This window comes from Pongo pygmaeus, chromosome 7, assembly GCF_028885625.2.
Source record: "Pongo pygmaeus isolate AG05252 chromosome 7, NHGRI_mPonPyg2-v2.0_pri, whole genome shotgun sequence".
Taxonomy (NCBI): Eukaryota; Metazoa; Chordata; class Mammalia; order Primates; family Hominidae; genus Pongo; species Pongo pygmaeus.
This window is the reverse complement of record NC_072380.2, coordinates 24,386,081-24,414,012: the sequence shown is the minus strand read 5'-3', so window position 1 is coordinate 24,414,012 and position 27,932 is coordinate 24,386,081. Positions and strand designations below refer to the sequence as shown.

The following is a 27,932-nucleotide window of genomic DNA, read 5'->3' as shown; positions in this document are numbered from 1 at the left end:
TCTTTAAATAGTTTGAAAAAAGGACGCCAATTAAATGGTTTCTAAAGCTAGTTCAAGTGGTTTATGATTTATGCATATAAGTACAGAATCCCCTATAACCTCTTTCAAGAGTCAGTGTTCATTAGGATAGCTGAATTCTGATCCACTGTGATAAAATAAGCCTCATTACATTGTCACACTTCAAGAACAACATCACGGGGTTCTTCAGTTCCTCATTTCTTGCTGTCACAGAGGTAATCACTGGGCGTCATTTATTTCTATTAAATTAACTTTTGGTAAAGGAAAAGAATAACATCAGTTATAAAAAATTTTTGAAACATAAGTTCAAAAACCTAAAGAAAAATTGATGATTCTTTTTCTGAGTTAAAATTTTTCTAATTATTGTAATTATTTTGAAACACTACGATGCCAAAAGGTAAGAACATTACTCCTGCCAGAAATTAACTGATGATATTGACACAATTCCCTGCTGCCTCCTTAATTCAGGGACACAAAACAAGCATACCATAAGGCACCCACACACTGCCTGGTATATTACAGTAGCTAATCAATGCAATTAGTCTTGTTAAGATAGAGTTCACGAAGCCGAATTTCACCAATGTTGCGGCCAACATAAGTCTTTTTAAATGCTATCTTAGAACACACATGATTCTAACAGGAAATACTAGTCCAAGCTGCCTTCGTGGAATAAAATAATAGCTACGTTCCTGATTTTTTGTATAAAAGCAGAAAATCAAGTGAGTTTCCTTCTCAGCACCTTTCAGAAATGGTGAGAATGAAAACAGGCCCATCTAGCCAACACAAATTTTGTCTCACATGCACCCTGACCTCTATGCTTCTAGTTAGTATCTGAATCCTAATGTTTCACGAAATTAGAAATTGCAAACTGGCTCTTAAATATGGGCTCAAAATATGTAACTTATGAAATTTATTTCCCACTTTTTGGTGGCCAAACACTTCCAAATGGAAACCAAAAACAAAGCAAAATATAACAACAAAAAAAAACCCCACAACATTTCTTTTAAAAGTCATAGGCAACCTCTCAATCTCTTCAGTTTGAAGTGAATGGAATTCCACCTCCTTCCAAACTCTTGTCACTCCATATATTCTCTAAAGGAACTAAATAGAATTTATCTTAAAGACTCTTATTTTCTGGAAACCTAGAAGTCCCAGAAATAATGGGATCTGGAATACAACAAATTACACAGCCGTTGTAGGGATGTAACAGACCTAAATATTGTTTAGCTCATCCATCCTTAAGTTTAATGGAGATGGTGCAGCGTCATCCCCACTGAATAACATCAGGTTAATTATTTTTGAAGCCTGAGGAACAAACACAACTAACTGCCATCCAGGGATTACACAAATCCAAGGTGTAACACAATATGTTTTTACTAATTCATTTTAATACTTGCCTTCTCTCTCCCACAGAACTCACATGCTGGATTAGTCTTGACTAGCAAAACCAGATCAGGAAAAAGAAAACTGTTATTTTGGTTTAGATTGGATAATTATTTTTGACTGTTTTGAGTTTTACAAAAGCCAAAGCTCATTAACAACGTTAATATGAGAGACATTAGTCTGGATTGCTACATTATTTGTTCATGTGTTTGGGGTCATTTTGGAAATGGGAACATGAGTATGTAACATTGACATTTTCATTTTTGTTCAAATGTGTTTGAAACTGTTCAAAGAAATGTCTTCTTTCCAAACTGAACACATCATATTAAACGCTGAATTAGGGTTTACACAAGGATATTGACTTATGTTCTGGGATTCTCTGCATCTCCTCAAACCTTCTTGTGGTTTTAAACTTCATGCATTAAAAGTGAGTACAAACAAAAGGAAAAAAAACTGCATTTCTATTAGGTCTGTTATTTTGACTATTTAGATTAAATCGTATATTTTCTTTTCAGCCTTCTAGTCATCTTATAAAGGCAAGAAAAACTGGTAGTTTGAAATAAAATAATTTCAAAAAGTTCTGTACCCCCTGGGTATTCTGCTGTAATAAGGTAAAGACCTTTCTCCTTTGTTGATGCAATCATTTACATCTTCACCGCGCAAACACCTGTCACGTCCTTTTAAATATTTGTTTTTCTTTTCCTAGGATGAAATCCCATAAGTCATTTTTTTCTCGGGATTATGAAGTTCACTGCACACAACCAGCCTTATTTTATATCTCTTTCTTTTATTTCAGCCATCCGGGGACTGAGCAGAAGTCATGGTCAGAGGGGAACATATGTATTGCTTTAATGATGGGGGCAGAGAACAAACAGGAAGAAGTGGGAAATGAAAATTGCTTTATTTCTTAGATTCTGACTAGAAAGGCAACCTAAATGGGAATCATAACAGGGATAGTTCAGTGGCAAAAAGACACCCTTAAAAACGGAAGCTAGAAGTTAAAGGAGGGCTGACATCACACTTTTAGACATGGCATCAGAGGAAGTTGCCTCTGTTGGTGCCATGTTATACATGCACCGTCAGGGCAGCAGAACCGATTAGTGTGCCCAATTGCACAAAAGGGCTGTAATGTGCATGGGCCCCAATGTTAGCCATGTGACTCTGTTAATGGATCCAGCTTGATCTTTATGCTCCTCAACTAAGCTAGTGCCCAAGCAGTTCTTGTATTTCAGCTAAGAGGGGGTTCTGGAAAAGCTCTCGGTGATAGTATTTTTGGAGAACAGAGAGAAAAAAGATTTCTATTAAGTCTGACTCAAAAAGTAGGAATTTCAGGTCAATGTTAAATGCCTGGCATGAGTTTTATATATATTTTTAATATTTCAGGCTCATTTTACCAAAAGAAAGCTGGTGTAACACGTTCACATCAGACAAAATAGGTATCAAAGCAAAAGGCATTAGAGATGAAGAGGATCACTGCACAGTGGGAAAAGGTTCAGTTCAGATATAGGTACATATTATATAAAGCAAAAATATACAGAAACAAAAGGAAAATAGTTAGATATTTAAAGATATTAGGTTAGGGGAAATTTTGATAAGTCTTGAAAACAAATCAGAAACAAGTGAGATGCAGGAAAATCATTTTTAGCAACAAAGTACTAAGAGGGTGCATGGACAAGGAAAACTTTTCCCTCCCTAAGCCCATACTTCTAGTTGATAATCTGTTCCCATCCCCAGGTCCCAGCAAACATTCTAAGACCCAAGAACAGGTTTACTAGGGAGGAATTCGAGGCACTGCAGTTCATGTGCTGAGTTAAATAAGCTCTGGAAATAGAAAGAAGCTGAAGAATCACAATACCCAATCTAATTTAACCAAAGTCTAATTAGAGAATTTACCAGAAATTGAGAGACTTGCTAGACATAATTTCTTGTTAGGAAGTAGTATTTTTCTCCTTTCAAATTTTTAAATGTTTTATATAACCAGCAAAATAGAAGTAAATTATCAATTTAAGCTTAACAGAGATATTGTTTCGTTAAGCAATATCACAATACCTTATAAATAAAAAATATTAATTATTTCCAGTTAGTCACACATATTATTACTAATAATGAGTAAATACAAAAATATACACTCAAACAGAAAGAGCCAAACTGGCTCCCATAATAATAGCAGGTATTTTCCTAAGCCTTGTACATAGTAATAAATAGCCAAATCTGCCACATCTTTACCATTCTTTAAATGACAAGCTGGGTTTTGATGAATTCCACTTTTTCAGTCAAAAATCATATTCGTGATTTAAATTGTGTTGTATGAAATTGTCCCTTTTATTTCTATATATTCTCGGATGAGATGCATACATATTGGTTCAAGACCTCTTGTTGCCTCTTTTTAACATTGTCTTTATATCACTCGCAGCCCCCAAACAACAGGTTAAAACCAGCCCAACTGGTTAGTAAAATTGATTGAGAAAAAAGAAAAAGAAAAAAGTCAAAATAGTTTATACAATAAAACTATTAGGAGACTATGAAAAGTTTGCTAATGCATTCAGTAGAACCTGAAAAAGAGCTAAATATGTACCTGGAACAGAGAAGAGGAGACTGACTGTCAGGAGACCTTGCAACATGCTGGGTGATTCCAGGAGCACGGTGTCTGCTCTTCTCGCTCAGATGGGTGCTGCTGGGTCTGTCCCTGCCTCCTCTCCAGTGAGACAGAATGAAACTCCCTGGTTCATTCTTGTCTGATTCAGGAAGTGTTTACTAAAGGTGTTGCACAACCTCGAAGCTGTGGTCCTGCAACAATGGCCCAGCAGGCGGAAGTCCTGGCTGCCTCCTGGCTCTAAGATTACTTGATCTGAACTATTGTTTTGCTCTCCTTCGCCATACTCCCCACTCCAAAGTAGTACATTTCCAACATATTACTATAGCCAGATAAGCTACAAGGAAAGAGGCAACTGCATTAATGAGTCTTGAAAAACATGCCAGACATTTATTTACATTATGGATACGATATATATGTTTAAATATATTTGTATATATATACTGTTGTAGGAAAAAAGTTATTAAGAATGTTATTTCTCCCCCACATACATAATGTGGTTATGTAGTTATTAAGAATGTTATTTCTCCCCCACATACATAATGTGGTTATGTAAAGCAATTTCTAATTCAACCTAATTACTATATAGCATTCTCTTTTCCATTATTTTATGTTCTATTCCTCACACAAGGGTACTCTCAGGAAGTTTGAACTATCCTGAAATAAGAATGTCTGACAATATAAGCACAATAATTTTTAGATCCTTGGGGGTATTTGTGTCATAACTGGCAACGAGGAGTGTGGAAAAAGGATTCAAGACCCAAAGGATACAATTTTAGAATCTGTCACTGGTGGTAGTAAGGCTAACTTGGGCATGTCTAAAAATCATACTTATAACCAATAAAATAACTAATATCAATTGAGCTGCTTATTAAGTTTTAGGTACTGATAGGGTTTGGTTGTGTCCCCACCCGAATCTCATCTTGAATTGTAGCTCCCATAATCCCCATGTGTTGTGGGAGGGACCCAGTGGGAGATAATTGAATCAAGGGGCGGGCTTTCCCATGCTGTTCTCATGATAGTGAATAAATCTCATAAGATCTAATGATTTTATAAAGGGCAGTTCCCCTGCTCAGGCTCTCTTTGCCTGCCTCCATGTAAGATGTGTCTTTGCTCCTCCTTCACCTTCTACCATGAGTGTGAGGCCTCCCCAGCCATGTGAAACTGTGAGGCCATGAAACCTCTTTTTCTTTATAAGTTACCCAGTCTCGGATATTTCTTCATGATAGTATGAAAACGGACTAATACAGGTACTCTCCTAAATCTACTGTACTTGTTATTTTATTAGTCTTTATGATACTCATGTATTATGCATTTACAATCATTTTGCAGGTGAAAATTTGGGGTTTTAAAGGCAAAATTCAAAAGATTAAGACTCAGTTGTCCTCATTGTATAGATTAAGAAGATTAAACAGATAAAGTCACCTATCCAGTAAGTGGTAGAAGTGGAATCTGAACTATGTGTTGTCTGGGCTCTTAGTCATATACTCTAATGCTTTCCCTTGGCTCAGATGACTTGTACTCCCAGTATTATTTCTATTGAAAAGATTCTGGGAGAATAAAAATAATTATGAAATTCCTAAAGAATAGAAATAACACTGAGGACCAGTTATTACCACAAAACCTAGTCCTAGTCCACTAAAATCATGCATCATTTTACAGATTCTGAAACACATTCTCATACTAGAGGGATTACAGTGATTATTGATGTCTCCAAATGATCATACAGTCATCAACTAAAACCACAAGGGAATTTTTGAGTCTAGTTACTAAGCATTTTAACCATCAGGATTGCGATTCACAGATTTCTTGCCTTTTCAACCCGAGTTCCATTGCTTTGTCTTTTCCAGGGAACAGAAAGGATACTTCAACTTTTAATTATTACGTGTTTTTTCTCCATTAATTCAATGTAATTTTACTTATAGCTATTATGTGTCAGACACTGAAATTGCAGTTGAAAGAGCACAATCATGGCAGGGTGTGGTGGCTCATATTTGTAATCCCAGCACTTTGGGAGGCTGAGGCCGACAGACTACCTGAGATCAGAATTTGAGACCAGCCTGCCCAACATGGTGAAACCCCATCTCTACTAAAAATAAAAAAAAAATTAGCTGGGTGTAGTGGTGGGCACCTGTAATCCCAGTTACTCAGGAGGCTGAGGTAGGAGAACTGCTTGATTGCTTGAACCCAGGAGGCAGAGGCTGCAGCTAGCTGAGATTGCAACACCACACTCCAGCCTGGGCAACAGAGCGAGACAGTGTCTCAAACAAACAAACAAAAAACACAATCACTTTCATTGAGATGTTCACAATCTGAGAAAGATAAGTTCAATTACCATAAAATTGCACAGAGTGAGTACCACCTATAAATGATCACAATATCACAAGGTGTTTAGTGTTACAATAGATTTATCAACAGAAGTCAGAGGTCTACACCAAACAGGGCAGGGAGTGCATCCTGGAGGCAGGAGTCCTGGGAAAAGGACTCCCTATTTCATAAATGATGCGGGGATAGCTGGTTAGCTATATGCAGAAGAATAAAACTGGACCCCTACCTTACACCATATACAAGAATTAACTCAAGATGGATTAAAGATTTAAATGTAAGACCTCAAACTATGGAAAACCTAGGAAATGACATTCTGGACATTGGCCCTAGGAAACAATTTATGACTTAAGTCCTCAAAAGCAATTGCAATGCAAACAAAAATGGACAAGTGGGACCTAATTAAATTAAAGAGCTTCTGTACAGCAAAAAGAAACTGTCAGCAGAGCAAACCAACAACCTATATAATGGGTGAAAATAAGAGCAAACTACACAGCTGACAAAAGTCTAATACCCAGAATCTATAAAGAAACAATTGAACAAGCATGAAATAAATAACCTCATTTAAAAATGGGCAAAAGGCTGGGTGCAGTGGCTCATGCCTGTAATCCTAGCACTCTGGGAGGCCGAGGCAGGTGGATCACCTGAAGTCAGGAGTTCGAGACCACTCTAGCCAACATAGTGAAACCCCATCTCTATTAAAAAATACAAAAATTAGCCATGTGTGGTAGGCACTTGTAGTCCCAGCTACTTGGGAGGCTGAGGCAGGAGAATCACTTGAACCCAGAGGAGGAGGTTGCAGTGAACCAAGATTGCACCACTGCACTCCAGCCTGGGTGACAGAGCAAGACTCTGTCTCAAAAAGAAAAAAGAAAAAAAAAAAAGATCAAAAGAAATGAACAGACACTTCTCAAAAGAAGAAATACAAGCAGTTAAAAAAAATGTGAAAAAATTGCCCAACATAAGTAATTATCAGAGAAATGCAAATCAAAACAATGAGATACCATCTCACACCAGCCAAAATGGCTATTACTAAGAAGTCAAAAAATAAATGCTGGTGAGGCCGCAGAGAAAAGGAAACACACAATGTTGGTAGGAATGTAAATTAGTTCAGCCACTCTGGAAAGCAGTTTGGAGATTTCTCTAAAATAGAACTGTCATTTGACCGAAGAATCCGTTTACTGGATATATAGCCAAAAGAAAATAAATTATTCTACCAAGAAGACACATGTTTATGTTCATCACAGTACTATCCATCAGAGCAACGACATGGAATCAAGCTAGGTGCCCATCAGTGTTGGAATGGATAAATACAATGTGGTACATATATACCGTGGAATACTATGCAGCTATAAGAAAGAATTAAATTGTGTTCTTTGCAGCACATGGATCAGCTAGAAGCCGTTACTCTAAGTGAATTAATGCAGAAACAGAAAACCAAATACTGCATGTTCTCAATTATACATGGGAGCTAAACGCTGTGTACCCATGGACATAAAGATGACAACAATAGACACTGGGGACTGCTGGAGAAGGGAGGAAAGAGGGGAAAGGGCTGAAAACTTAGCTATTGGATACTATGCTGAGTACCCGGGTGGCGGGATTATTTGTACCCTAAACCTCAGCATCACGCAGTATATCCATGTAACAGATGAATATGTACCTCCTTGAATCTAAAAAGTTGGAAAAAAAGAATTATGAGAATAAGTAAGGACAATATATTATAGCACATTAGTTTATGGCTGGTAGTGTTTGGAATTGTTGGAGCAAAGAATGCCTGAGAGAATGGGAAGATATCCTGCTAAGTATAAGAATTCATGCTTGACTTTGACCCTGTGGTGAATGGTCACCACTGATGGGATCAAATGAGAAGAAGTATAACTTTCCTGCTGCCTCTTGAGGAGGGGAGTGCACTGGAAATGGTGAATGATGACAGTCTGCATGCTGATCCTTGTGGAATTTTAAATTGGCACTTGTTCTTCGGCTCTTTTCAATTCTCTTGTAGTCGTGACATGCCTTTGATCACAGTTTGTTCCAGTTATCATTCTCATAATTTTTTATCATTCTTCATAGCCCAGTTATATTTATAATTCCCTTTACTGTCAAAGAATTTATACCAATCTCTAAATGAATTTTATTTTCTGCTTCCCTGGTTATATCCTCAAAGATGTATCAAGCAAGTGTAAAAGTTGAATTTGGACAGTCAGTTTAATTTTCCCATTTGTTTTTCTGTGATAAATACAGCATTATCGTTGACATCTTTCATTGTCATGACTTGTCAAACTCTTTGCCAGAATAAAAAATATAAATGGCAGAAAGAAGAGCTACATGAAAAAACATATATAATACATGAAGAGGAGTACAGTAGAATGAGAAAAAGCATAAGGTAGCACTCAAAACCTGTGCTAAAACATATTTAACAATGTTCTATATATATACATAAAATTAATTACACACAGGAATAATGCATGCATATATACGTATCATTACTATTGACTCATTACACCTACACGCACAGTCATGGATCACTTAACAATGGGGATACAGTCTGAGAAATGTCATTAGACGATTTCGTTGGTTTGTGTTAGAGTATACTTACACAAACCTAGATGGTATAGACTACTACACACCTAGGCTGTATGGTATAGCCTATTGCTCCTAGGCTACAAACCTGTATAGCATGTTACTGTACTGTATACTGTAGGCAGTTGTAATACAATGGTATCATGAAACTAAATATATCTAAGAATAGAAATGATATACAATATTATAATCTTATATGACCACATCATATATGCAATCCATCAATGACTGAAATGTCATTTATGTGGTACATAACTATGTATATACGTTTATATGTGCATATATACACACATAAATATACACACATATACACACACAAATATATATAAACCCTCCTTTTCTTTTTGAGACGGTCTCGCTGTTGCCCCGGCTGGAGTGCATTGGCGTGATCCTGGCTCACTGTAACCTCTGCCTCCTGGATTAAACCCTCTTTCTACTATATACAGGTATATGCCACATAAATGACATTTCAGTCATCAATGGATTGCCCGTATGATGGTGGTCCATCACCACATATAATTGTATGTATATATGTATATGTGTATAAAAATATAAATATATTTAGGATAGTATTTCAGAAAGAGAAATAATACAACAACGTATGAGTGCTGCATAAGGAAGTGTGGAATGGTGTAAAATCAGATGGAAATTTCAGAACAATTACCTTGGCAGCAGTGTAGAGAACGACTCTACAGCCTGATTAGAGCAGAGAAAAGAAACTGGTTGTAAGTGAAAATGAAAGAAAGCAAGAGTCTGAATTTAAGCAGAAACAATAGGGATGGAAAGAAGGGGAGAGGTTAGAGAAATATTTATTAAGTATATTGGAGAGATACAGTTGTTAATTAGATATGGGTATGCTGAAATTAAAAAGAGGGTTTATTCATTAAATATTTATGTAGTGTCTACTACGTGCCAACTACTGGAATAGGTTTTGGGGATTAGGCTTTCAACACAGAGATAAAAATATATACATGCTTGGAGATTCGAATCTAGTTGGAATGGGAACGTGAGCAAAATAAATGCTGTGAAAAAAATAAAACTAGATGACAAGTTCTGAACAAACATCCATTGCTCATTCCTACTGTTTCCTGCCATGGGAAGACTACCCAGTAGCATAACCTCCTAGCCCCTTTCTGACCATGGTCTTATTTTGCCAAGGCAAGTAGAGGGACCCATCTGCCTTGCTTGTTCCTCTTCTCCTCTTGGGAGCACATGTATGTTCTGCTTCTCCATCCGTAAGTGTCCAGGGGTGCAGTGAAGAGCTGTCCTCATGTGGAACAGAGCCAGCCCCATGGACTTCCTGGGAAAGGTACATGAGCCTACTGAATTCTGGGGACCAGTGCTAGCAAACATGCTAGTCCAAAGTTATAAACCACATTTTGGTCATATCCAGCATTAACAATTACAAGGGGGCTATTTTAGTCTTTATTTTCCTTGCCTGCTTTCTCAGATGGCTCAGAGATATAGTGAGGAAGATGAATATTTTTAATTGCCTTATCTTAAAGACCAACAAGAAGGGGTAGGAAGGAAAGAGAGCTGGGGCTACTTATTTCTCTTTTGGGAGGTAACAGATGTTGGGCTCTAAATAATGAGAACCTAAACATGAAAAAACATGAGGGAAGGGCATTTCAGGTAGAGGGAACAGAAAATGCAAAAGGTTGAGGCTGAAGCACACTCAACATGTCCAAGAACAGAAAGTGAATCCATGTGGCTGGAGTGACTGAAGGAGAAGAGTCAGTGGGAGATGTGGGGAAGGGGGGTAAGAATGTTGAGCCTGAAAGTGGCTTATTTCAAATGCAATGGAACACCCTTGGTGGAACTTCAGCACATTTCTAAAATTTATCCACAGAGATAGAAATACAGAGTGGAAGAAAAGAGGCCAATTCAGAAGCTGCTAAAACACATCCAAAAAACAATGGGTCAGTGAGGAAGCAGTGAAAATGGAGGTCAGTGCTCAGGTTAGGGACGTATTTAGGCAGTAGAGATGCCAACGTTTGCTTATGACTTGATTCCCTGATCTTTGTGTAGGAATCTGAGTTAGGTAATTGCCTTATTCCCTTAGAGTGGAGATTCACACAAGAGAGCAGGTAAGGGAAAAAATGTGTAAGATTAGTTTGGGACATGTTACATTCCAGCAGGATATTCAGTCATTAATTAGAAAAAGCATGTTTGGAATTCAGGATGGAGATCTATTTTTAAAAAATAATAGATATCATAAACATAATTGTCATGCTGTGTTCTCTGGGAATTATTATATTCAAGAGCTTAAAATACTTTCAATAATAATTACTAACAACCATCAATTTATATGAATGAGAAACTGTGTCTTTTTTACATTTAAGTTCCAGGGTACACGTACAGGATGTGCAGGTTTGTTACATAGGTAAATGTGTGCCGTGGTGGTTTGCTGCACCTATCAACCCATCACCTAGGTATTAAGCCCCACAGCCCCACATGCATTAGCTATTTATCCTGACGCTCTCCCTCCCTGTCCCCCCGACAGGCTCCAGTGTGTATTGTTCACCTCCCTGTGCCCATGTGTTCTCATTGTTTAGCTCCCACTTATGAGTGAGAACATGCAGTGTTTGGTTCTCTGTTCCTGTGTTAGTTTGCTGAGGATAATGGCTTTCTGCTCCATCCATTTCCCTGCAAAAGACATGCTCTCATTCCTTTTTATGGCTGCATAGTATTCATTTGTGTATATGTCCCACATTTTCTTTATCCAGTCTATTATTAATGGGCATTTGGATTGATTCCATGTTTTTGCTATTGTGAATAGTGTTGCAATAAACATACACATACCTGTATCATTATAATAGAATGATTTATATTGCTTTGGTTATATGCCCAGTAATGGGACTGCTGGATCAAATGGTATTTCTGGTTAAAGATCCTTGAGAAATTGCCTCACTGTCTTCCACAATGGTTGAACTAATTTACATTCCCACCAACAGTATAAAAGCATTCCTATTTCTCCATAGCCTCGCCAGCATCTGTTGCTTTTTGACATCTTAATAATTTCCAGTCTAACTGGCATGAGATAGTATCTCATTGTGGTTTTGATTTGCATTTCTCTAATGAGCAGTGATGTTGAACTTTTTTCATATTTGTTGGCAACGTAAGTTTCTCCTTTTGAGAGGTGTCTGTTCATGTCTTTTGCCCAGTTTTGATTGGGTTGCTTTTTGTTTTTTTTTTTTTTTTTTTTTTTTTTTTTTTTTTTTTTTTGAGATGGAGTCTTGCACTGTAGTCCAGGCTGGAGTGCAGTGGCGCGATCTCGGCTCACTGCAAGCTCCACCTCCCGGATTCACGCCATTCTCCTGCCTCAGCCTCCCGAGCAGCTGGGACTACAGGTGCCTGCCACCACGCCTGGCTAATTTTTTGTATTTTTAGTAGAGACAGGGTTTCACCATGTTAGCCAGGATGGTCTTGATCTCCTGACCTCGTGATCCGCCTGCCTCGGCCTCCCAAAGTGCTGGGATTACAGGCGTGAGCCACTGCACCTTGTGAATTTGTTTAAGTTCCTTGTAGATTCTGGATATTAGACCTTTGTCAGATAAGTTGCAAAATTTTTATCCCATTGTACAGGTTGTCTCTTCACTCTGATGATAGTTTCTCTTGCTGTGCAGAAGCGCTTTAGTTTAATTAGGTCCCATTTGTCAATTTTTGCTTTTGCTCCTGTTGCTTTTGATGTTCTTTTCATGAAATCTTTTTCTGTGCCTATGTCCTGAATGGTATTGCCTAGATTTTCTTCTAGGGTTTTTATATTTTTGGGTTTTTCATTTATGTATTTAATCCATCTTGAGTTAATTTTTGTATAAAATGTAAAGAAGGTGTCCAGTTTTAATGTTCTGCATGTGGCTAGACAGTTTTCCCAGCACTGTTTATTAAATAGGGACTCCTTTCCCATTGTTTATTTTTGTCAGATTTGTTGAAGATTGGATGGTTGTAGATGTGTGGTCTTATTTCTGAGATCTCTATTCTGTTCCATTGGTCTATGTGTCTGTTTTGGTACCAGTACCATGCTGTTTTGATTACTGCTGCGTTGTAGTATAGTTTGAAGTCATTTACCATGAAGTCTCCAGCTTTATTCTGTTTGCTTAGGATTGTCTTGGCTATATGGGCTTTTTTTGGTTCTATATAAATTTTTAAGTAGTTTTTTCTAATTCTGTGAAGAATGTCAATGGTAGTTTAATGGGAATAGCAATGAATCTATAAATTACTTAGGGCAATATGGCCATTTTCATGATAATGATTCTTCCTATCCACAAGCATGGAATTTTTTTCCATTTGTTTGTGTCCTGTATCATTTCCTCTCTCATTTCCTTTGAACTACAAGCACTAGTTTGTAGTTCTCCTTGAAGAGGTCCTTCACATCCCTTGTTAATGGTATTCCTAGGTATTTTATTCTCTTTGTAGCAATTGTGAATGGAAGTTCATATATGATTTGGCTCTCTGCTTGACTACTGTTGGTGTATAGGAATGCTTGTAATTTTTGCACATTTATTCTGTATCCTGAGACTTTGCTGAAGTTGCTTATCAGCTTAAGAAGCTTTTGGCTGAGATGATGAGGTTTTCTAGATATAGGATCATGTCATCTGCAAACAGAGACAATTTAACTTCCTCTTTTCCTATTTGAATATCCTTTGTTTCTTTCTCTTGCCTGATTGCCCTGGCTAGAACATCCAATACTATGTTGAATAGGAGTGGTGAGAGAGGGCATCCTTGCCTTGTACCAGTTTTCAAAGGGAATGCTTCCAGTTTTTGCCCATTCAGTATGATATTGGCTGTGGGTTTGTCATAAATGGCTCTTATTATTTTGAGATATGTTCCATTAATACATAGTTTATTGAAAGTTTTTAACATGAAGGGATGTTGAATTTTATCAAAGGCTTCTTCTGAATTTACTGAGATAATCGTCGTTTTTGTCATTAGTTCTGTTTATGCGATGAATTATGTTTACTGATTTGCATATGTTGAACCAGCTTTGCATCCCAGGGATGAAGCTGAATTGATCATGGTGGATAAGCTTTTTGATGTGCTGCTGGATTCGGTTTGCCAGTGTTTTATTGAGGATTTTTGCATTGATGTTCATCAAGGATATTGGCCTGAAGTTTTCTTTTCTTGTATCTCTGCCAGGTTTTGGTATCAGGATGATGCTGGCCTCATAAAATGAGTTAGGGAGAAGTCCCTCCTTTTCAATTGTTTGGAATAGTTTCAGAAGGAATGGTACCAGCTCCTCTTTGTGCCCCTGGTAGAATTCAGCTGTAAATCCATCTGGTCCTGGGCTTTTTGTGGTTGGTAAGCTATTTATTACTACCTCAATTTCAGACCTCGTTATTGGTCTAATCAGGGATTTGACTTCTTCCTGGTTTAGTCTTTGTAGGGTGTATGTGTCCAGTAATTTATCCATTTTTTTCTTGATTTTCTAGTTTATCGCATAGAGTTGTTTATAGTATTCTCTGATGGTTGTTTGTATTTATATGGGATCAGTGGTGACATCCCTTTTATCATCTTTTATTGTGTCCTTTTGATTCTTCTCTCTTTTCTTCCTTTTTATTCTAGCTTGCATTCTACCAATTTTATTAATTTTTTTTTCCAAAAAACCAGCTCCTAGATTCATTGAATTTTTGAAGGGTTTTTCGTGTCTCTATCTCCTTCAGTTCTGCTCTGATCTTAGTTATTTCTTGTCTTCTGCTAGCTTTTGGATTTGTTTGCTTGCTTCTCTAGTTCTTTTAGTTGTTATGTTAAGGTGTCAATTTGAGATCTTTCCAGCTTTCTGATGTGGGCATTTAGTGCTATAAATCTCCTCTTAACACTGCTTTAGCTGTGTCACAGAAATTCTGGTATGCTCTCTCTTTATTCTCATTGGTTTCAAAGAACTTGATTTCTGCCTTATTTTCATTATTTACCCAGGACTTATTCAGGAGCAGGTTGTTCAATTTCCATGTAGTCATGTGGTTTTGAGTGAGAGAAACTGTCTCTTCAACTCCACATAAGGGGGTTTACTACTGAACCACCAGAAGGACTTCACTGTAACTCCCTTTCACTCCCAGAAACAAAATAGCTATGCTCCGAGGTGCTCTATTCACTTAGGGGAGAAGAAGGGCTGTACATGTGAAAGATTGTATCTTTTCTCCAAAGAACTTCACAAACACCTCTTTTCAGCCCAGAATTTTCTCTTCTTTCTGCTTGCCAGTTGGATTATTTCAAATAAGGTTATGTAGCAAGAAGAGTAAATGGTTTTTTATTGAAAGCTGGGAATGAGAGAAAAAGGATGACACCTACTGAGCCCCGGCCTCAGGTCAGGGGGTGCACAGTCTTGGTAAGGGGAAAAGGAGAGAGGATCACATGCTCACTGGGCGGTTGGGATGTGCCAGATGGCTTATATTAGCACATATCAATCTTCACCATAATGCTAAGAAGGAAATATCGTGGAAATATCAAAGACGATAGACATTTTCTGATAATGTGTGACAAATTTTGGGGCCGCTGGATGTGGGATCTTCAGCATATGTTATTATTCAGTTAGTCAATAATATCTTAACAGCTGTGCTCTTACAATTGCTCCTGGAACAGAAAGAAAAGTACCACTCCTTCAACCCAAAGGCAGACCAGAGTCATGCAGTGCCAAGGCACTGTATTTGTTTCCCAGTACCTAGAAATGGCCTGCACAGAACTGGCACTGAGTGAATGCTTTGGTGATGCTTTTAAGAGAAGTTTGGTGGGGTTTCAGAAAATTGGACTTTAACATGGCTGACCACATTCCTTCTATCTGCTCACTATATATATTGTATATGTGCTGAAAATGTATCTGATTTCTTTCCTTCCTCTGTTGAGTTTAGCAAAACAGACAAAAGTGCAAACTTAGAGTTGGAGAGTAACCTCCAAGAGAAAAACAGGCTGGTCAGTGTCAAATACAAGATTTTAAAATATTTTCTTAAATATTAAACAAATACTTCAACCATTGAGAATCATTCTAAAGAAATTGTCTGAAATGTAAAATGTATCAAGATATTAATTATATTGTTGATACAAGATAAAAGCAAAATTAAATGTCCCAAAATAAGAACATGGTTATGTAAGTGTTTCATGCTTGCTCAATAAAGTACTGAACCATAATGTAAAATTACCATTATAATGAATTTTTATATTATAGAAAATGTTTACATTATACTGTTAGGGCAAAAATGATGTACAACAGTTATATAAAAAAATGATCGAAACTAAATAAAAACATCAAGAATCCATTAAGAATAAAAAACCAAGAACAGAAAAAGAAATCCAAAATACTTAGAGGCATGTGTGAATGTGTGTGTGTGTGTCTGTGTGTATGGTAAGAAAATAAGTATTTTTATCTCCTCTCTGTATTTCTTAATTTTTAAGAAGTGGTTGGTATTACTTTTATAACTTAACAATTATGTAAAAATAAGCTTGGAAAATATTTTCCAAATTTAATAAAACAAGCTTTTTCTCCCCTAACCAAGATTTTCTTTAAAATATATGTGTTATTCATCATTAAATCCTCAAGACCCCAATGCAATGATTAGAAAATAGTAGCTGCTAAATATTTGTACACTAAATTCATAATTGAAAGAGGATCACTCTTCAAAACCAAGCAGAGCCTCAGAACCACAAGTCATGAACTGCTGAGCCTTACAAGAGGAGGAAAAAAAAACTATTAGGGTTTCCTATTCTAACATGCTATGTTCCCACCTGCGGTAAGTAGATAGTGTTGCACAAAGAAAAGAAAGCTATTTGCTTTTGAGCTTAGTAAATACATTTCCACAAAAGAAAGCCAGGAGATTTTGTTATCACCTTTCGGTACTATATTTACATAAGTTTCTACCCTCTTGCTTAGGTTGCTATTTTATAATTAGTTAATAACCTCTCAGGCTCTGAATTACTAGCTATGTATTTAAGACATGCTACATGCTATTAGGTCCTTTGTAACATGAAAAAGCCCATCCTCTCATCGTACAGTATCTAAGTTTTAAAGCAATAGGTAATCAGCAGATATGTTAATATGTTGTATACAATCAATGGATGCACTATTTGCAGAATTTGATGCACTTAACAAGCAGACAAGGCTTGGCAGAACAATCTGCCTTCCAAGTAGAATGAGGATAGACACCACCCATCTTTATGATTCTTCTATGTTTTCTTTCTTCTCCCTACACTCTCCACTGGCATGATGAGACATAAGGACTAAAATTAAGGTCCGATGTTATGTATGACATGACATTTGGGGAAAACTGGTAGGGCCTGGAATGGCTTAACCACCGATCTTGCTCCTCACCTTTCTCCCGTGGATAACATCCACTAGTCAAACAACTCTCCTTATCACAGGGACTAGGCAAAGTTCCTGCTTATTCCTGAGTAGTGAGCTTCAGTTCCCACCCAGCTACAGACTTAATCATATAAGGCAATCACATACTCCCACAGGAACCAGAGGGCACCTCATCCCTTTGATACTAATTACAAAGCCTGCTTCCCACAGCCCTAGTTGTTCCCTGTTCCCTGTACTTATGTTCCTCATGTGGCCTTTATGGCATGCAGTGTCCTCTTCCTTGAGCGATGAGTATATGTGACATGAGCATTTGTCAACCTTATCTGTCCAGGACCACGCAACATGTGTTCAGCATCTCCATAAACCTAGGATGGGAATCCCTCCCTAGCCAACAGGGCAAATAAAAGCAGATAAGACTGCTCACTATACATCTGCATAACTAAGAAGGTCCTCCAGTGGATCCTTTGTAGGACAAAGAGGATCAGCTTTTTTGGGTCGAAAATCCTGGATCCACTTTACAAAGTAATGGACACCCACATGAACAATAATGCCCAAAGATATCATAAGTGGATTAAAAAGTACTTTAAACAACTGGGAGTATGTAGATGCATATATATATATGCACACACACACATACATATACAAACTCCCAGATGTACTATATAAATTTACATATATTTTACATATACATATACACACACAGATATATACTCCCAAATGTGCTATATATAAAAACATACAATACAAATACATATATGTGTGTGTGTATATATATATATATGAACCTACTATGTATATTCAGAAAATTGTGTGTATATATGTGTGTGTGTATATATATATATATATATATATATATATATATATACTGATTCTTCATCTTTTGATCAGATAAAATCTTATAAGCCAGGACCAACAGATTCTGAGGCTGACAGCCCTGTCCTCACTTTTAAATAAGCAATGTAGAAGAACACTGACAAGAATACATTCAACATATTGATCTCTTTAGGAATGAGTCATTCTACAATCTTACCTGCTTCTGTGTCATGTGCTTCTGGATTGATAAGAGGTGCTCAGTTTAGAGAATCAAAATACAAGACTGGGCAATTCTGATTTCTCTGTTTGCAAGCAAAGAAATTTGTTAATCCATCCTCTTAAAAATGGTTGATTATTTATGCACAATGTGTATGAATGTCAACCATCCAAATATTCATATTTTGTTAATTTGGGATTAAGCAGATGGGGATAGGTTAAGAATGAAGCCATTTGTGAAGACAGCTTAAAAAGAAAGAAAATAAATTCAATGGAGTGTCATTTAACTGAGAGATAAGAGTCTGAAGAAATTAAGATTTGGAATTTTAACCTATAAATGTGTGATGGTTAATTTTTTTTTCCTTTTTGGCATTGAATTTATTTTTATTTTAAGTTCTGGGATACATGTCCAGAATATGCAGGTTTGTTGCATAGGTATAAATGTGCCATGGTGGTTTGCTGCACCTATCAACCCATCATCTAGGCTTTAAGCCCCACATGCATTAGGTAGATGGTTAATTTTATATGTCAACTTGACTGAGCCAGAATGTCCATATATGTCCATATATTTGGTCAGATCTTATTCTTGGTCATTCCAAGATTTTTTTATGAGATTAACATTTAAATGAGAAGACTATGAGTAAATCAGATTATGCTTCATAATACAGGTGGGCCTCACCAATCAGTTGAAGGCCTTAGTACAACAAAGACTGACTTCACCTGAACAAGAAGGAAGTCAGCCAGCAGACCACCTTTGGACTTGAGCTGCAACTCTTCTCTGGTTCTCCAGGGAAAACAAAATACTGATTTACCAAGCTTCCACAATTGTGTGAGCCAAGTGCTTAAAATAAATCTCTTTCATATGTATAGGAAAGAGATATGTATGTGAGATATATATATATATGTACACACACACCTTGTTGATTCTGGTTCTCTGGAGAGCCCTGATGAATACAAAGTATTCATTCATTTCTCTGCACTTCCTATGGGAATTAGGATTTTTTGGATAAGCATTCCACTTACAGTTGAACACGTTCCCCTTTCTACTACTTAAGATGTGATAGAGGAAGAAATGATTAAAACGGCTGTGAAAATATTTTTTCCGAGAGTGGGAAAACCACCACTCTTCTCCCACTAGTCATGTTTAGTAGTCTATAGGGCATGGAGATACCCATCTTGGTAGAACCCAGCATATGACACGTGCTCACACTCAGTAAATACAAGATGGAGAAACTGGGCCTTGAGCAGGTTACTGAGAATAAATCAGAGTAGTGGACAAACAGGGAACAGAAGAGACTTTCTAAATAAATAAAGTAGTCAACAGCACCAAATATCCCTGAGAAATTATAGTAATTAAGAAGTAGTCTTTGAATTTGGGAATGAGTAGGTCACTGATGTCTTTGTCAAGGATAGTTTCAGTGGAGAGGTAAAGGCAGAATTGAGTAAAGAGTACGAATTAAAATATATTGTTTATAGAACTTGTACTTGGAAGAAAAGGAAAAATAACAAGCTGTTTTTTTGCCCCAAGATGAAACTGGTTATTTGTAAGTTGAAAGAGTCTAGAAGGATGAAAATTACAGAGGGGCAGGTTAGAGTTCATTCTCATTGGGCTTGAGATGAGCTAGGATTAAGAAAGCAGGTAAGTGGATTCGACTAGGGTGATGGATTATAAGTGATAGCCTATAATGGATCTAACCCAATACAGGTTATCATAACCTAAAAACCTGTATTGATTTAGATCCAATAGTGGTTATCACAAGACCTAAAAAATATTGGGGTCTAGTGAAGAAGTATGCACACTATGGAAACTATTGTATCCATGAAACAAGAACAAAGTAATCTGCTAGATGTGAGGGGTGAGAGTTGGGTGAGAGTCTCAAGGGGCACGTTGGATGTTGGGATCCATAAATCCTTCATGGCAGCTCTGCTGACACATATATTAGGAAAAATACAGAAGTACAAGTATCATACTATCCAAGTTGAATATACATAAAATAACCAACTTGAGCAGAACTAAGGTGATAAAACACTTCTCTGAAGTTCCCCCCAAAAAAGCAAAACAAAAAGCATGGCTGTTAAAATAATTTTATGAAAAGTATGTAAAACAATTTAGGAGGCCTATGTTACCCTCCAAAAAAAGATTAAAAAAAAAAAAAAAAACAACTCTATAAAACAAGAGAAGAAAGCCACAAGGAGGAAGCACACTTAAATGACTGTAGCTACAAAGGAAGCAGCCTGTATTGGGCAAAGCATGCAGGAGAACACTGGGGAAGATGCCAATGTGAGCTTTCGGGTCTAATCTTTCTGCTGCTGATACTCTGTCCTTTGGATACACAGAACAGAGAACAACTTCTCACACTGTTCATTATTAGTCAAGAGCTATAGGCAATTAGATCTTTAATTTAAACTACGGGAGGTAATATGGTTACAACTGTGCATCTTGCTCAAATCAGCTTGCTAAAACATCACATCTTTTAAAATTCATTCACACATCCATTTCTCCAGAGCATATACTTATTTCTAGCAGGTCAGGCCAGAATAGGCTCCAATGCCACTTCAAAAAGATACAGAAAAAATATGGACGTGTACCTATATATTAGTATCGTGTGTGAGTGTGCAGAAGTGGGTGTGGAGAGGAAGAATTACAGCTAAATATATAGCTAGATGACCACTAGCTAAACAACTAGACAACATACTTATGTGGACTACTGATAATAGATAGATGGATGGATGGAGGGATGGATAGATAAATATAATCTACCAATTACCAATATTAAAGCTTACTGGTGATTTGTATATACTTCATTTATTTATGACTTCTTAAATGTTTTCTAAGATGAACATTATTAATTTTAGAAAATAGGAAATCAAAAACTTTTTAAACTTTCTGTTTCAAAGATGGAGAATTTCAAGTGATGAACAGGCCAAGAATGAAACCATTTCCTAGTGGCTTAGGAAGTGATAAGAAAAATGTAACTGATTATCAAGGAACTGAGAGAGGAGCATTTTCTATAGGATTGCATGGACATTGTTATCACTCAGGTCGGTGACAGGAACTGGGGATTAGAATAGGAAACATGTGAAATGAGCAGTAAATCCCGGGTGAATATGGAGAAGTAGCTTGGAGGTTAAGCAAATGTAGAGGGGTGCCTAACTTAATAGAAAAAGAGGTGCTTGCACACATGTAAAAAGTATAATACTGTGGGAGGCCGAGGCAGGCGGATCACGAGGTCAGGAGATCGAGACCATCCTGGCTAACACAGTGAAACCCCATCTCTACTAAAAATACAAAAAATTAGCTGGGCATGGTGGCAGGCGCCTGTAGTCCCTCCCAGCTACTCGGGAGGCTGAGGCAGGAGAATGGCGAGAACCCAGGAGGCAGAGCTTGCAGTGAGCTGAGATCGCGCCACTGCACTACAGCCTGGGCAACAGAAATTCATCATGAAATTACTGACACAGAGACCTAGAGAAATACATCATCAGTTTATCTGCCAAACCTTGTAAAGGGCCCAAGAGCACTGTTATTCATGTTCTCAACTGTATTGATTAATAGCTCTCAATTCATTTTAGCAAACATTAAAGTGAGTCTAAGTGAGCATACTTTTTTTTTTCTTACCAGATGTTAAAATCAATCATGAAGCTACAAAATTTAAAGGTCGTGTACAGGCATAGTAATAGATCAGTGGAGCAGAAGAGAAAGTCCAGAAATGCACCAAAATATACCTAAGTATTTAATGTATGATAAGGTTATAGTTACATGTCAGAGGAGAAAGTTTAGAGGGCTCAAAATATGATATTAATTAGCAGACTTAGTAATTAATAGATCCGTATGGAAAAGAAAAACATAAACTTAGAATCTTCTATCCACTCATTCCAGATTGCTTAAAGATTGAAATGTAAAATATAAATATAAATCATATTTTTCATCCATCAGATTGGCAAAGATTTAAAAATGGTAATGAAATGGTATTTTCAAAGGTATTCCTAAGGATGCCGCTGCTGAAGAAAAGGTAAATTAGCTCAATTTTTTATATATGTCACTTACATCATTAATCATTTTCTTGGGTTATCTATATACATTTTCTTATGCAGAGGGCATGATTTTTCTTGACCTTGAACATATATTAATAGAAGTAAATAGTCCCCTTGAAAATATTTTTTTTAATTCAGAAGAGAATTTTTTAATTTTTTTTCTTTATTTCACTTTAAGTTCTGGGATACACATGCTGAACGTGCAGATTTGCTACATAGGTATGCATGTGCCATGGTGGTTTGCCGCACCTGTCAAACCATCATCTAGGATTTAAGCCTCACATGCAATAGATATTTGTCCTAATGCTCTCCCTCCCCTATCCCCCCACCCCCCTACCCCCCTACTTGCCCTGGTGTGTGATGTTCACCTCGCTGTGTCCATGTGTTCTTATTTTTCAACTCCCACTTATGAGTGAGAACATGCGATGTTTGGTTTTCTGTTCCTGAGTTAGTTTGCTGGGTATGATGGTTTCCAGCTTCATTCATGTCCCTGCAAAGGATTTGACCCAGCAATCATTACTGATATAAACTATAATCATTAATGATATATACCATTACTGGGTTTATATCAAAAGGATTATAAATCATTTACTGTAAAGACACATGCACACGTATGTTTATTGCAGCACTATTTACAATAGCAAAGACTTAAAACCAACCCAAATGCCCATCAGGGGTAGACTGGATAAAGAAAATGTGGCACGTATACACCATGGAATACTTTTGTTTATTATGTTAACTGATATTGAGTATTGAAAAATAGAAAAAGGACAAACAAGGACAAATGGGAAAAAATGTTTTTAAAGGTTCTAACTTCTCTAAACTGATATAAATTATCACTCCAGGGTATATTCTTTTAGAAGATTTCTCTACAAATCTACATGTACACTACTTTTTTATTTTTTTCTTTTTTTTTTTTTTTTTGTGAGACAGAGTCTCACTCTGTCACCCAGGCTGGAGTGCAGTGGCATGATCTTGGCTCACTGCAAACCTCCGCCTCCTGGGTTCAAGTGATTGTCCTGCCTCAGCCGCCCAAGTAGCTGGGACTACAGGTGCATGCCACCACGCCTGGCTAATTTTTGTATTTTTAGTAGAGACAGGGTTTCGCCATGTTGGCCAGGCTGGTCTCAAACTCCTGACCTCAGGTGATCCACCTGCCTGGGCCTCCCAAATTGCTGGGATTACAGGCATGAGCCACTGCACCCAGCCTACTTTTTTCAAAATGAGATCATGGTATTCATACATTTTATAACATAACATTCTTTTTCATTTAAAAATTTGTTGTGAAAATCTTCCAATAGATGCAGTTCTGAAGCCTTTTTATTTCTTCATAGCACTCCATTTTATCGACATACAACATTTAACTGATGTGTTTTCCTGGGATGGCTTCCGACACTTTTCTATCGTAAACGATGTTACAGAGAATCCCCATGTGCAGACTTGTACACACACTCACCATTTGGAGACAGACACACCACTTTTAAAAGTAGCTGGTGGTGTGTACAACATCCTTCAGTAACCTTCTTTGGCATTTCAGCCAATTTTTATTGATACTGGCAAATTGGATTGCAGTCTTTGTTAGTTGGGTTCTTTACTGGGATCTATATGTAAAACAGCATTAGTGTAAGTTAGTAATTAATAAATTTGTTCCACTTTTGCCAAAGTGGACAGCACATTTTACTGGAAATAATAATGTACTTATTGGTAAATCTAACCCCACTGAGTACAGTGTGTTTACACAGTCACCATCTACTGAGAATTAACAGAATTGTCTGAGAATTTGAAATCAACTAATTCTTAGCATAGTAATGTTTGCCAGAAGTCAGGATTTATTTTGCTTATATTTTAAACCCTTAAATAAACATTCCAAGATTTAAGATTTGGAAAATTCCAAAATAAATATGAACAGTAGAAGCTACAGAAAAATGCTGTTGAGTTTTTCAAAACTATGGCTTTTTTTTTTAGGTAAGTAAAGTGAATTAGTAGGTGTTTCCCTGTTCTATTTATTAATAGAAATCGATACTTGCTATAACCTCACTAATCTTCACATCTTTTATCCAATTTTATTCATTCATACTATAAATGATTATTCATTACCTTCCACTCTGCAGGGAGATGGCAAAACCAAACACACATATATTCTCTCCTTCCTCTCTCTCTCTTCCTCTCTTTCTGACACACACACACACACACACACACACACACACACACACACACACACATCAGATGTTAATGAAGTTCACATAAGCTCCTAATGTATACAGTTTAGAAAAAAGTAGAGCAAGGTAGGAACGCAGCTAATTTGTGATATGAGGACACTGTAAGACTGAGGGGCAGGTTCTACTAAGGAATGAATTTGCATAAGCCACACAGCAATCCCTTGCAGAAGAACACATAGCAAATAACAAAGTGAGCATGAGAATTCAGTTATCTCATAAACTCTACTCAAGTGCAGAACATTCTCCTCTGAATTTTGCAGTAAAGAGCTGGCAAGCAAAATATTGGAAAATAAAACAAATAGCACACATATGGGAAAAGATAGCAGGTGAGAGGCAACATTTTCATTTGTGAGGCTTGAATTGGTCTTTCTGTCCTGGAAAGAAGGACTTCTTTTAAGAATAAACTGTGCTTAGAGGGGAAAAAGCTGGCTAAAGACACAAGAGAACAGTTTACTGATTGCCAATGACTTGGAGACAAGATTGAAGGCTGAGAAGGAAGAGCCAACCAGGAAATAAGGAGAGGGTATATACAGTTTAAGGGTAGTTAGAATTTAAAACAAATGAAAAATACAAGTGGTGAGAAGGCTAGAGATGCTATTTGAGGCAAAGTTAACTAATAATGTGTGTGGTCATTTACTGTGTGAGATTTTTTTAAACAGGTGGAGAAAAGGAAGATGACAGAACCAGAGAAGGTATAGGTAGATGTTATTCAAAAAAAAAAAAACCCTGCTTTCTACAACACACTGCCATTGACTCCAGCAGAGATGCTGCTGGATGTACCAGGGATTTGAGCTGCAGAATAACCATTTAGGTGAGAAGAATTCTTAGCCTTTGAGCCAAACCTATTCATTTTCCTAACAAGAAACCTGAAGTCAGTGAGGTCAAGTTACTTTTGAAAAAACTTCCACTACCAGTTAATGCCAAAGCAGGAAATCAACTCAGTTCTGTCTCTTAATTGTATTATTTTGGTTTTATTTTGTTTTGTTTTGCTGCAAATCTCTGCTCCAGTTATAGCTTTTCTCATTTGTGAAATTTAGGCAGAAATGTACAAGGGCCAAGGCCAGAGATTTGTCGGTGTAGTCAGAAAGAAGGTGGCATCTCCCAGCAATGTGATAGAGGATTGGCCTCTAGTAAGCCTGAGTGTCTGGAGCTAAGGCTCATGTTAAAAGAAAAAAAAAAAATCTCATGCCAGACAATTCAGAAGTTCCTCTTACAAAACAAATTTCTCCAAAGCCATCTGTTCCCTCCATTTCTGGATAGAAAAGAAGGATAGAGCTTGCCATGTTTGTACACAGGAGGAAGTGGTTGGAACCAGATTACCAAGTGAGTCATGATCAACTTACACTTCCCTTTATCACTTCTTGTCAAAGCTTAATTTCAGAGCCAACTGTGTGTCACACTCGTGTTTTCTTCAAAAGCCCTACGTGCATATTAATCACAGTTCTGTACTCCTTACTGTTGCTCTAGTTGTGTTGCGGCATTGTATGGTTTACTTCCGGTGAACTTCAGATGACACTTCAGCAAACGTTGTCTTCTACATGAGAATTAGACATTCAGGAGACCTCCAGGTAGATTATTTGAGCTCAGGCTAACAAGAGGCCGGAGTTTTATTGCATTGAAGCCTAATAACCCATGCTATCACTCCTGGGTTCTGTCTAGCTCAGCTGAAGCCCATTCTTAAAGGTTTTTACTGTCCAGACAGGATCTTTGGTGGCTTGGATCAAAACCTCTTATTAAGTTGCAGAGGATCTGTTTTGGCAAAATTAGAAAGATAGCAATGCATACAAAAGCATAAATTTAGCCCCAGTGAGATATTCTAGCAACAATTTACAACACCACATTGAAACCGAGACTGTTTCTGAGTATTTTCACTGTGCTGTGTGAAACACTGTGATTTTTGAGACATTAAGAGTTTTGTTGCTACCAAAAAAGGCAAGGGGTGGGGGAGGGTGGTGTCATTGAAAGCACCATTTAAGCAATGACAAATTTTCAGAAACTTCAAGGTGTTTTGAAAGCGAAACATAAAATGCTAAGCCCCACAGCTGACTGAACAGATTCCCTGTTGGCCAAGAGGACCTCAGAGAAACTTTAAAACCTAAGTCACGATGGAATGGAAGGTCAGACACACTTTGTTGTATCTCCTGCCTTTTGCCTTAGACATAACAACTGACCAGCATTAGTGTTAACATAGAGATTATAAGACTGACAGAATGGACTCTTTGTGGCAATAAGATACTAAATTATAAATGAGACCTAAGGTCATGTAGGCCAGGGTTAAGTCCTGCACCCCTACACTTAAAGAATAAACTACGTTGTAACTGCTACAAGGCTTTTCTTCTTCTCTAGCAGCTAAGGGAGCACTAGCCTTGAGATAATACCAAAACATATGCAGATCACCAACCATCAGACCCTGACTCATAAGCCCCTGTTCCACCAGGGTGGAATGTGAACATGAGTGGTAGGTAACATGCACGTCTATTCAGTACACATGCATCAGGATCCCCTTCATGGATATTAATAGCTCCTCCTACAGCCTGTTGAATCTGAATACTTAGCCAACCTATTCAGCACAAATCCCTGTTTCAACTCCTCCTTCGGAGTGCCTGCCTTTGGAGCTCTGCTGGAGGCTACGCTTCCTGGCCTATCAGAAGGGTCACCTTGCAGGCTGTAACTCTTTACAAGAAATAAAGTCTTCTTTCCAAATTTATAGATGTCATGATTTTTTCAGTTGACAGTTACCTTGCCTGGTGACGTGCCAAAATAATACATAGAATTTTCAGAAGATATCTGATCATAGAACTATTTCTGGTAGAAAAATGTTTACTATCTGTTCTAATTCTTTATGGCAGCTGGCCAAACCACCACACACACTTTGATACTCATCAAACAAACATTTATGAGTATTGTATCCCTCACAGTTCCAGAATGTGCCTGGGTTTAGCCAGGACTTTCTTGCCTAGAGCCTCGCATGCAATTGTCATTAGTCGGCAGTTAGGTCTGGAAACATCTAAAGGCTCACATTTTCTCATATGTCTGGTGGTAACTGCAGCTGCTGCCTGGGACCCAAGCCAAGCCAGGCGCCATCTGGGCCACCCTCACGAAGGTGCTCCATGTGGCCTGGGTTCTCCTTAGACCCTGGCAACTGAGTCCTAAGGGCAAGCGTCCCAAGACCGACAAGGTGGAAATTGTGTTGTCTTTTATATTCTACCCTCAAAAGCCATGCAGTGTCAGCCAGGCACAGTGGCTCACGCCTGTAATCCCAGCACTTTGGGAGGAGACCAAGGCAGGCGGATCACGAGGTCAAGAGATCGAGACCATCCTAGCCAACATGGTGAATTCCAGTCTCTACTAAAAATACAAAAATTAGCTGGGTGTGGTGGCATGCACCTGTAGTCCCAGCTACTTGGAAGGCTGAGGCAGGAGAATCGTGAATCGCTTGAACCCAGGAGGCAGAGGTTGCAGT

General features: G+C 37.6%; 1 protein-coding gene across 11 annotated transcripts in view; it reads right to left on the bottom strand.

The window, feature by feature from the left end:
- Positions 1-27,932, bottom strand: part of ADAM28 (ADAM metallopeptidase domain 28) — a 94,465-nt gene that overhangs the window by 57,083 nt on the left and 9,450 nt on the right. For 3 of the 11 annotated variants that reach the window (XM_063669367.1, XM_054498384.2, XM_054498385.2), the window contains exon 1: positions 3,977-4,150. The exons of 1 other annotated variant lie outside the window; for it this stretch is intronic. In XM_063669367.1, the coding sequence (XP_063525437.1) occupies positions 3,977-4,022 (46 nt within the window). In that variant the 5' untranslated portion in view covers positions 4,023-4,150. Of the gene's footprint in view, positions 1-3,976; positions 4,204-27,932 lie in introns of those variants that run through there. 7 more of the 11 variants (XM_063669366.1, XM_063669368.1, XM_063669372.1 and 4 more) reach the window with 4 other exon arrangements.